Source organism: Manis javanica, chromosome 1, assembly GCF_040802235.1.
Source record: "Manis javanica isolate MJ-LG chromosome 1, MJ_LKY, whole genome shotgun sequence".
In the NCBI taxonomy this organism is placed as follows: Eukaryota; Metazoa; Chordata; class Mammalia; order Pholidota; family Manidae; genus Manis; species Manis javanica.
Window position 1 is genome coordinate 217,615,598 of NC_133156.1, and position 11,503 is coordinate 217,627,100.

General features: G+C 35.4%; 1 protein-coding gene across 2 annotated transcripts; it reads left to right on the forward strand.

Annotated features, from left to right (window-relative positions):
- The first annotated feature begins 316 nt into the window (after window positions 1–316).
- Window positions 317–10,801, forward strand: DPY30 (dpy-30 histone methyltransferase complex regulatory subunit). 2 transcript variants are annotated; one of them, XM_017662626.3, is made up of 5 exons: window positions 317–456; window positions 694–765; window positions 852–899; window positions 8,034–8,176; window positions 10,459–10,801. In XM_017662626.3, the coding sequence occupies exons 2-5, from the start codon at window positions 730–732 to the stop codon at window positions 10,529–10,531; spliced, it is 300 nt and encodes a 99-aa protein (XP_017518115.1). In that variant the 5' UTR covers window positions 317–456; window positions 694–729; the 3' UTR covers window positions 10,532–10,801. The 2 variants fall into 2 exon arrangements, with proteins under 2 accessions (XP_017518115.1, XP_017518116.1); XM_017662627.3 differs by having other exon boundaries at window positions 412–593.
- The last annotated feature ends 702 nt before the right edge of the window (window positions 10,802–11,503 follow it).

Here is an 11,503-nt window from a genome sequence, read left to right on the forward strand (position 1 = left end):
CTTTGGAGTTTTAACACTGACATTCTTTCATAGACTGTAGCTTTGACCTGTGATTTTCTAGTAAGAAACACAGGGAGAGTAAGTGATTTCAGTTCCGCGAGGAAGAGCAGGGCTCGTCCTAGCCTTCGGTAGGCAGGTTGAGGAACAATTTTCCGGTAGCCCCCTGGGCGAGACCTCGGCCAGGGATCTGTAGACCGCAGACAGCAGCACAGACTCAAAACCCAGTTGCGTCCCCTCCCCTCCCGCCCTTAGGCCCACTGGGGAGTTCTGCGCAAGCGCAGCAGTTGTGCGACATCCTTTGCTTACGACCGAAGCGGTGTGTTCTGGGAGTTGCTGGCGCGGTGCAGGGCTCTTAGGAACAGTTGTGCGACATCCATCACTTACGACCTAAGCGGTTTTTCCTAGGAGTTGCTGGCGCGGTGCAGGGCTCTTAGGATCCGAACGGCTTGGGCGCGGGTAATCAGCTCCCTTTCCCGTTTCCCCACTTCTTCTAGGTTCTTGGGACTGCTGTGGAACTTCCGGACCTGATGCAGGAGCCTGGTCGTGGACTGCCCCACCCTGCTCCTCTACTGCTCGGGGTGCTCCGCGCCCAGGTGGGGGTGAGGGGCGGGGTCGGGGGCTGGGCTGGACTCCATCCTGGCGTCTTAGGGCTGAAATCTCCCCGGTAACTCACGGTTCTTCTTGTTTTCCAAGACTGGTATTCGGGGACTGTGACTTGCAGGGTCCGCCATGGAACCAGAGCAGATGCTGGAGGGACAGACGCAGGTACCAGAAGGCCCTGGATTCGGGGTGGCGGTGCGCATGCAGCGGGAACGGTGGTTGATGTCTCTGTGACCTGTTTTGTTTTATAGGTTGCAGAAAATCCGCATTCTGAGTATGGTCTCACAGACAACGTTGAGGTAACTCGCCCATTGCCTGTGTGTATCTGTGCGTTTTATGCAAACTTGGGATCCATTTTTACTAGGTTGCTTTATACAAGGGGAAACTTTATACGAACTGAATCGTTACAAATTATGGATAGCTTGTTGTATTAGCGGTACTAAAACTTCGTGGTATACAGAAGTGCAAATAGGTTTTGAGTCAAGAGATTGGACTTCCGAAAGTGATACAGAGAAACAAACACACATTATGGAGATTGTCAGAATCGTTTTGCTTGTTGGCTATTAATGCATCTCTTGGGATATGCTTTGGAAAGCATATGCAAAGCAATATGCTTTGGAAAAATTGCACATTAAAATTAAGAAACCTGTCGTCTTTGTAGCAGAATAGTGTGCTGGTAGAGTCAACATTTAGTAAATGTTGATTTATTTTCAAGTTCATTAGCAGGTGGCCATTGGAAGCTATAACAGTACATAAAGCTGTAACACATGGCCTTACATGGTTAATTGAGAGAGTATTGTGTGTAACATATACAAAATAATGTATAAAAGTTCTTCTGTAGAACTTTTTCATGTAAGTAAATAGAAATAAGAGTATTTCTTATTTACAGTAAGATAATGAAGGCTTCCTGGAATAGATGTGTATATTTTATTTAAAAAAAGGAAAGGCAGACATTACCAATGTTTGGATAAACAAGGGCAGGCAGGAGCGTTTCCAAGAAGGCTAATAATAGTAATAACTGCTAATTTTCTTCAGCATTTTTACTGTGTGCCAGGCACCCACCTGAGTAATTTGCATGTGTTGTGTCTTCAGCCCTCTAAGGCTCAGAGAAGTTGAGTAACTTGTCTAAGGTCACCAGGAAGTAAGAGGAGAGCTTGTGTATTAAACTTAGGTTGACATTTTTGTGGTACAACTCTGTTGCCCATCCTAACCAATTCCTGGAGTTCACTGGGATCTGGAATGGCTACTCTGTGCCTATTAAGTTGCTAGAAATGTTTATTAGTTTGATAGCAATATTAAGAAGAGAATGTGTCTCTTTTCAATGTGTAGTTTATAACTGAACTGATAGGTTTTGAGTCAAGAGATTGGACTTCTGAAAGTGATACAGAGAAACAAACACACATGAAGATTGTCAGAATCGTTTTGCTTGTTGGCTATTAATGCATCTCTTGGGATATTGCTTTGGAAAAACTGCACATTAAAATTAAGAAACCTAAGAAACTGATACACTGAATCAAGTGAAGACACTCTGCACCTACCCTGTATACTTTGTATACAAAGGCAGTGCTGTGACGGTAGAACAGTGATACACAAATGCCTTTTCTCAAATCCTCAGACCAATGGGAAGTGAGAAAAATGAGAGTGGAGTTTGATAATGACACATCACTTGGTGAATGTTCTTCCTGTATCTATAATTTTAAAATGCCCATTCTTTTTTGAATTGATAGTGATAGTAAAATAATAATTATGTTTGTTTGTTTTTAAGTTTTTACTTGGCAAACAGCATTATATAACAACCCTATGTTACATTGTGTTATTTCTAATTTACCTGTTTGTGGTATCTGCAAGTCTGGATACCAGCACTCTACATTTGTTGCTTCTTTTTTCTCTTATGATTCCATTTTATTTCTTTTATTGGCTCCTTACAACTTTTTTTTAGGTGGTTATTTTAGGTTTAACTTCACAATTTACCTTCAAGTGGTATATATATATATATTTACATGTATAGTATGAGAAACTTACAACAGTATTCTTCCATTTCCTTTCTCCTGGTCCTTGGACTATTGTTATATATTTTACTAATGGATATATTGTAAACCCTGCAGTTAATTATTTTTATTATTTTTTTAAAAAGTCAATTATCTTTAAAGAGATTTAAACAATGAGAGGAGTATGTCCTGTCTACTTACATATTTATCATTTCTGGGCTTTTCATTATTTTGTGCAGATCCAAATTTCCACCTTGTGTCATCTTCCTTCTACCTCAAGGGCTTCTTATAACATTTCTTCTAGTGCAGACCTGTTGGTGAATTCTTAAGCTTCTGAATGTCTGAAAAAGTCATTATGTTGTGTTTGTTGTTGAGATATTTTTTGCTGGGTATAGATTTGCTCCACTGTCAAATCTGCTATAATTTCTGTCTTTCCTTCTCCATACTTAAATGTCTTTTTATGCTTATAAGATTTTATTACAGATTTTAAATGGCTTGATTATGATGTGTCTTGGTGTAGCTATTTTAGTTTTTATGTTTCTTGTGCTTGCTATTCATTGAGTTTCTTGGATCTGTGGGTTTAGAGTTTTCATTAAATTTGGTAAAATTTCAGCCATTATTTCTTCAGATATTTGCAGTTATTTTGTTAACTTAATTTACTTGTGCTTTCCTCTATCTTCTTGAATACAGGGAATAAGAAATGTTTCAGTGTTGTTACCTATTCTGTCATCTGTATCATTTCTGGGTTTGTTTCTGTGGATTTTTTTCCCATTATGAGTAGTATTTTCCTGCTTTTTTGCCTACCAGGTAATTTTTACTGGAGGTGTGGCATTGTAAATTTTGCCTTGTTGGATACTGGTTATTTTTGTATTCCTTCAAACATTCTTAAGCTTTTTTCCTAGGTCACAGTGAAATTACTTGGAAACAGTTTGATCTATTTGAGGTTTACTTTTGAGCTTTGTTAGGTGGGATCAGACCAGCCTTTTGGTTAGGTCTAATTTCTTCCACTCATGTATTCTACCCAGTGCTTCATGTTTTACAGGTTTTTCCATTCTGGCTCACAGGAATATGAACTATTTCTGGCCTTGTGTGAGCTCCAGGGATTGTCCTTCCTGCTCTTTCCAGGTAGTTTTGTCCTCAGCCTTAGGTAGTTGCCCCACATCCGTGCACTGATACTCACCTGAAGGCCAGAAGGCAGTTTCTTTAGTTTTTTCCTGTGCTGCTCTCTTCTCTCCATGCAACTCTCCTCTTCAGTACTGAACCTTGCAAATTCTAGTTATCTTGATCTCCCTGGATTTACAACTCTCTCTGCTCAATTTAGGGAGACTGCTGGTTTCTGCTTGGGTTCTCTCTCCCTGCATCGCCTCCTCCAAGTTCTCCAAGCAGAAAGTAGAAACTGGAGCAATCTTAGTGCCTGCTTTATTTTTTTCCATTTTTGTGATCACTGTTACATACTGTTAACAGCTTATTTTTATTTATTTATTTTTTTGGTGGTAGTTTGGCTATATATATATATATATACACACACATATATATATATATATATACATATATATATGTATTTTTTTTAAGGTTAATTCAGTATTTAAAATTGGCACATAGTAGATAGTCAATGTTTGAATGAAATAAATGACAGGATTTGATCAAGGAATTTTTTGTAAAATCTATAGGAGTTGCTTAGGCACTACTGTATCTTATTAAAGGCTTTGGAATGTCACATAACTTTTTAGTTTTTACCATGTATGGATATTAGCTGTTAAAATTTACTGATAAACAATAAGTTTCTTAATCTATGGGCAAATAAGTAGCTATTTTATACATTAATAAATATAGAAAATGATACATAATTTATTTTATACATAATAAATATAGCAAAACTAGATTAGTTGTCTGCCATAGTTGTGGGAGTTGTCTTGGAAACCATGGTATATATGTTGTAGGTATGTAATTAAATTTTTTTTCTCACTTTTTACAAAATAAAATTAAGAGTAAAAATAGAAAGTCTAGAAAATGTTTTTGTTGTTGACTCATTTATATCAATTTCAGTATGATTGAAGTGGAAGTTCATTTAAATGAAAGTCCTCTTAATAGTGTTTTGTCTTTTAATAGCCACTTATTTCTAAATTTCTAAAGTGGTAGATTTGCATAAGAAAGCAAAGTTTCAGTGAAGTAGTTTTGATGCTCTGGATGTCAGCTGAATCTATGTGAAAAGCCCAAAATTTGAGAGTTCTTAGGAGGAGAGAGTATACTTAATTGTTTCCTAAACATTGTTTAAATATCACATCAATGATCCTTTTCATAGTAGTCATTTCTGGTTTTTTGGCTGTTGTTTGCTTAGTATTTCTTCTGAATCTCTTCACTTTTAAAAATCACTGATGCATTTCTTTAAAAAAGAAACATAACGTAAATGGAAAAGCATTCTCATTGTGATAGAGAGTAACCATAAAAATGAAAATAGTGAATACAAAACATGGTAATAAGGTTAGCTAGATTCTTTTGCCAGTGGAAGGCTCTGAGCCTGAAGTATCCTCTCTCTTAAGAAAGTTTAGCAAGTGTTACAGAAGTTAAAGTTAAAGGCATAGTAATACCAAACTCAAGACTTTTTCCTTGATGTTAAAATAATTGAAACAGGGCTCACTTTCTTATTGTGATTCAGTGCTACTTAGGGTCATAGCCAGATATTTTGAAGGACACTGTAGGAAGGTGTTCGCATGAAAAAAAGAAAAAGGACTTGTATTAATTCCTAAAAAGGCAGACAGAGAGGGAGAAAGAGTAGGATCTGGAAATATGACATTAAAAAAATGAGATACAGACATACCTCACTTTATTGCTTTTCATTTTATTGGGTTTTGCAGATGATTGCATTTTTTTACAAATTGAAGGTTTGTGGCAACCCTGCATTGATAAAGTCTATAGACACCATTTTTCCAACAGCATTTGCTCACTTTGTGTCTCTGTCACATTTTGATAATTCTCGGAATATTTTAACTTCTTCATTATTATATTTATTACAGTGATCTGTGATATTTGATGTTGCTATTGTAATTGTTTTGGGGCACCATGAACCACACCCATATAAGACAGTGCACATAATAAATGTGTGTGTTCTGACTGTTTCATCAACTGGCCATTCCCCATTTCTCTCCCTTTCTTTGGCCTCTCTATTATGTGAGACACAATATTGAAATAAGGCCAGTTAATAACCCTGCAATGGCTTCTAAGTGTTCAAGTGAAGGGAATAGTGTCATGTCTGTCACTTTAATTCAAAGGCTAGAAATGATTAAACTTAGTAAGGCAGGCATGTTGAAAGTTAAGATAAGCAAAATGCTAGGCTTCTTGTGACAATTAGCTAAGTTGTGAATGCAAAAAAAAAAAAGGGTCTTGAAGGAAATTACAAGTGCTGTTTCAGTGAACATATGAATGATAAGAAATGAAACAGCCTTATTACTGGTATGGAGAAAGTTTTAGCAGTCTGTATAGAAGATGAAACCAGTCACAACACTTCATAAGCCAGGGTCTAATCCCGAAGCAAGGCCTTAACTCTCTTCAATTCTGTGAAGACTGAGAGAGATGAGGAAGCTGCAGAAGAACAGTCTGAATCTAGTTGGTTCATGAGGTTTAAGGAGAGAAGCTCTCTCTGTAACCTAACAATGCAAGATGAAGCAGCAAGTGCTGATATAGAAGCTTCAGCAAGTTATCCAGAAGATCTAGCTAAGATAGTTCATGAAGGTGGCTACAGTAAATAATGACTTTCATTGTAGATGAAACAGCTTTTATATTGAAAGCTGCCATTTATGACTTCCATAGCTAGATAGAAGTCAATGTATGACTTCAAAGCCTCAAAGGACAGGCTGACAATATTAAGGGTTACTGCAGCTGGTGATTTTACGTAGAAACTAATGCTCAATTCCCATTCTGGAAACCCTCAGGCCCTTAAGAATCATGCCATATCTACTTTGCCTGTGGTCTATAAATGGAAGGCTGATGACAGCACATGTTTACAACATGTACTGAATATTTTGAGCCCACTTTTGTACCTAATGCTCAGAAAAAAAGATTCCTTGCACAATATTACTTCTCATCGACATCTATTCCCGCAAGAGCGCTGATAGAGATGTACAATAAGATGAATGTTTTTTTCATGCCTGCTAACACAACATCCATTCTGTAGCCATGGATCAAGGAGTAATCTTGACTTTCAAGTTTCAGTATTTAAGAAATACATTTTGTACTGAAATAAAAGAAGTGTCACTATGTAGCCATCCTCCAGGGTCCAGCCATAATAAACAATTGATAATTAGAAAAAAAAAAGAAATACATTTTGTAAGGTCATAGATGCCATAGATAGTGATTCCTCTGATGAATCTGGGCCACATAAATTGAAAATCTTCTGGAAAGTATAAACTATTCTAGATGCCATTACGAACATTCATGATTCACGGAAAGAGGTCAAAATATCAGTATTAATAGGAGTTTGGAATAAGTTGGTTCCAGTCCTCATGGGTGACTTTGAGGGCTATGTCAGCAGAGGAGGTAACTGCAGATGTGGTGGAAATAATGAGACCTCAAATTAGAAGTGAAGCCTGAAGATGTGAGTGAATTGCTGCAATGTCGTGATAAACCTTAAACACATGTGGAGTTGCTTCCTATGAATGAGCAAAGAAAATGTGTTTTTTTGAGATGGAATCTACTCCTGGAGAAGATACTGTGAGTATTGTTGAAATGACATTAGAGGATTTAGAATATTATGTAAACTTAGTTGATGAAGCAGTGGCAGGGTTTGAGAGAATCGACTCCAGTTTTGAATGAACTTCTGCTGTGTGTAAAATGCTATCAAACATCATCATATACTACAGAGAAAAAAAATTGCTTATGAAAGAAGAGTCAGTCAATGCAGCCATACCAAGAAATAGCTACAGCCACCTTAACCTTAAACAACCACCGCCTGATCAGTCAGCAGCCCTAAACACTGAGGCAAGACCCTCCATCAGCAAAAATATTAAAACTCGTGGAAAGCTCAAGTGATGAGCTTTTAGCCTTTTTAGCAATAAAACATTTTTAAGTTAAGGTATATACATTTTTTTTAGGCATAATGCTATTGCAGTCTTAGTAGGCTATAGTACAGTGTAAAGATAACTTTTATTGGCATTGGGAGAAGAAAAAATTAATTTGACTTTCTTTATTGAAATATTAGTTTTATTTGCTGTGGTTTGGAGCTGAACCTGCAATATCTCTGAGGTATGCCTGTATTATACGTTTGAGAGAACTTTGAATGAAATTTAGAGATGGGTCTGATTTTATTGTGGTAGAAAGATTGGCAGTTCAATACCAGCTTTCTAGTCATTAATTTACCTTCTATTAGTCTTAAATTTCCATTAGTTTTTGCTCTGCACTCAGAACAATCTAGTTATTTGTAATATTCATCCATGTGTTTGAATTCACTAGAGGATAGTAGAAAATGAGAAGATAAATGCAGAAAAGTCATCAAAACAGAAAGTGGATCTCCAGTCTTTGCCAACTCGTGCCTACCTGGATCAGACAGTTGTGCCTATCTTATTACAGGGACTTGCTGTGCTTGCAAAGGAAAGGTAAGAAACTAGTATCTGCAAATGGAGTTACAAGAAAAAGTAAAAAGAGGACTTCTCTAATGGAAATAATATTAGTTATGTATAATTATTTTTTACTATATACTGAATTTATGATATTAACAGTTTTTAGAAATAAGCCAGCCATCTCAATTCAGACACTTTCATTTTTTTCTACTAGTTTTAGATCATACGCATACTTGTAAAGATTTGTAATTGTGGTGTACCTGTAATTTTATATCTTTTTATTAACATAAAACTTTTTCCATATCTCTGCATAGCCTTTGTGATTATAATTTAAATTATAATAACACCATAGTTAACTTAGCCATTTTCTCATTGTTGATCGTTTAGGTCCAGTTTTCTCAGTCACCAAGCAGTTTATCTGTTTTCATGCCTCTTGTTTTTGTTTAATTAAAGTTCCCAAGAGTTGGTTTACTAGTTCAAAGGACATGACTGTTATGTGTTTAACACTTGATATCATATTTCTGCCCAAAAAGTTATCCTTAAAATTCTTCCAGTGTCATTATAGCTTCAACAGTGAGTGTTATAAGTTTTTTGGTCAAGTTGTTTTAATTTACATTTTATTATTAGCGAGATTACAGTTCTTCTTTTTTTTATACATGTTCCCCCCCACCAGTAATTCTACCTAAGTTCTTTTTGTAAAAACAGATGCAATAAGAGTATTTTAAAGCATAGTATTGGTCAACATTTGTTAGATATAAATTACATTTTACTCAAAGAACAGTAACACTAGAGCAAAATAACGTAACTTGATAAATAACTTGATGGAAATATGTCTCATCTTACAGTGATTTTCTGATTTAGAATAGGTATATTAATTAGCTTGTGTAAAAATGAAGTGAATAAACATAGAGTACATATTTATAAAACTGGGTTTATTTATGACTGCAAGATCATCTTGGCTCTACTACTGAGAATTAAAATACGGGCATCTTTTATGTTTTTTTCTTTTTGTTTGTGTTGTTATTTCTCTAAAGAAGGCTAATATGTTAGAAATTCTAAGTACTAATGCCAGATGAAAAAATTTGAATTTCCACATAACATGGTAAGAGTAATTACAATTTTAAAGTAAGGAGGTCTGGCAAAATAGTCAACTTAACAGTAAATAGTATGTGAAAAATGCTGTCTATGTCTAGCAAGTTCAAAGTGCTAAGGGGATGTTTTGACATCACTGTAAATCAGTTTTAAATATGCCTTTTCATTGTAGGGTTTAAAGTAGATGTTACCACCAACTTTTGATCTTTGGACTGGTTTTTTTAGTAAGAAATTATAAAAGTGATAAACATGAAATAACACCTTTATGAAATTTTTTCCAGTTTTATTGAGAAATAATTGACATTAATCACTGTATAAGTAATATGTACAGCATGATGGTTTCATTTACATGTATTGTGAAATGATTATCTCATAGGGTTAGTTAACAGCCATCATTTCATACAGACACAATAAAAAGAAAAAGATGAAATTTTCTCCTTATAAGAATTCTTAGGATCCATTCCCTTAACAACTTTCCTATATATCATGTGGCAGTGTTAACTATAGTCATCATATTGTACATTACATCCCTAGTACTTATTTATCTTATAACTGGAAGTTTGTATCTTTTAACCACCTTCCTCCAATTCCCTTTCCCCCCACCTCCTAATTTAAAATTAGTTTTCACTTCTTAGGTGTGTTTAAATGTTTGAAGAGAAATATAAGTGACTTTTAAAAAGAAATAGAATAAAACTTACTTGTCCAAATGAGTACTGCTTCCTGTGATTAGTCAGTTCAGGAGTTCATCTTGTCTCAGTGATGTTACAGCCGCTTTCCTATATTGTTTTTATACTCTTCTCGAAGGATAATACTTAGACATGAAATTATGCCTATCACAGGTGTATACCTTGATGAGTTTTCAGAAACCAAACATCCATATAACTTGCCCTCAGATCAAGAAATCGAACATTGCCAGCACCCCAGAAGCTTCCCCTGTGACTCTTCAAGCTGTTATTCCCCTTGGGTAATAACTGTCAGTACATTTTTGAAACTTGTACTTCAGAATTGAGTTCATTACTAGGTTTAAGCCATATAAAAATTTTAGTCTCTTTATATTACATTGTTGGCTAACTTGATTGCTTATGTCATTCACTATTATTTACTACAAATGGCCCTTGAGTATACAATGAAAAAGTTAAAAAGGAGAATTTTCATTTTGAAATAATACATTTAAAGTAACATCCAGAATACAAATTTCTAAATTTTGGATTTTTTTTCCCTTACAGACCACCAAATCCCATTGAATTTCTAGCATCGTATCTTTTAAAAAACAAGGCACAGTTTGAAGATCGAAACTGACTTATTGGAAAGAACAGGAAAATTTGTTTTCTACTGTAGATTTATGTGATTAAGAGCAGCTTTAATTGCCATGATTTCTGCCTTTTTGGAAGTATAAGAACCTTGAGGACAACAGAACTTATTTCTGGAATTGCAGAAGAAAACATATCACCCTTACTTTGATTTAATCACCATAGTTATTTAATGAGTGGTATTCTGTGCAATTTTTTTCTTAGATTGTCTTTAACTTTGTTTTTAAAATGATCTTCAAAATAAACTGTTAAAATGTCATTATTTTAAAATAGTCTTTGTTCTATATGACAGATATTTTATGATTCAGTTGCTTTCATGAATTGCTTCAGAATGCTGCAGTTTGAAAATATACCAGAGTCAAGTTGAATATAAAAAAATCTCAGCTACTTTTTCTCAGCATTGTCACTGGATCTCTCGGAGTGTGGGATCTGGGCATCTTCAGCTTTTAACAAACATCACATATTATTCTGTTGCATAATAAAGTTTGGAATACTGATAAAAGCATTGCAGAGGGTAAAATGTCCTCCCATGCAACCAACTTTTATGGTAATAATACAGTAATAGCTATCATTTATTGCAATTCTATGGGCCAGGCACAGCTCTGTTACACTTAAATTATCTCTAATATGGCAGCCCTGCAAAGTAGATACTACTATTCCCATTTTGCAGATGATGAAGAAACAGATTTGGAGAGGTTAAGTGACTTGCTCAGGATCATACTGCTGGTAAGTGCTTGCATGGGCATTCAGACCCAGTCCTACCAATGTGTTGCAGATGGCTAACTGCTACATTGCTCTCTCCTGTGCTTAAACTTCTTGGGGGAGGAAAAATCAATTGCCTTCTGTGTGTACAGTAAAGCCCTTTTACCTGGCTAGTGTAACAAAGTGAGCCTTAGTAGGGAATCATAAATGACACTGAATACTTTAAAATTTTTAAAAATACCTACATTTACTTTGTAAT

Excerpts from the sequence above, each read along its gene's own strand:
- DPY30 (XM_017662626.3), top strand. The coding sequence starts at position 730 with ATGGAACCAGAGCAGATGCTGGAGGGACAGACGCAG. Across the intron at positions 766-851 it reads TGCTGGAGGGACAGACGCAG|GTTGCAGAAAATCCGCATTC; the intron begins GTACCAGAAGGC and ends TTTGTTTTATAG. Across the intron at positions 900-8,033 it reads GTCTCACAGACAACGTTGAG|AGGATAGTAGAAAATGAGAA; the intron begins GTAACTCGCCCA and ends TGAATTCACTAG.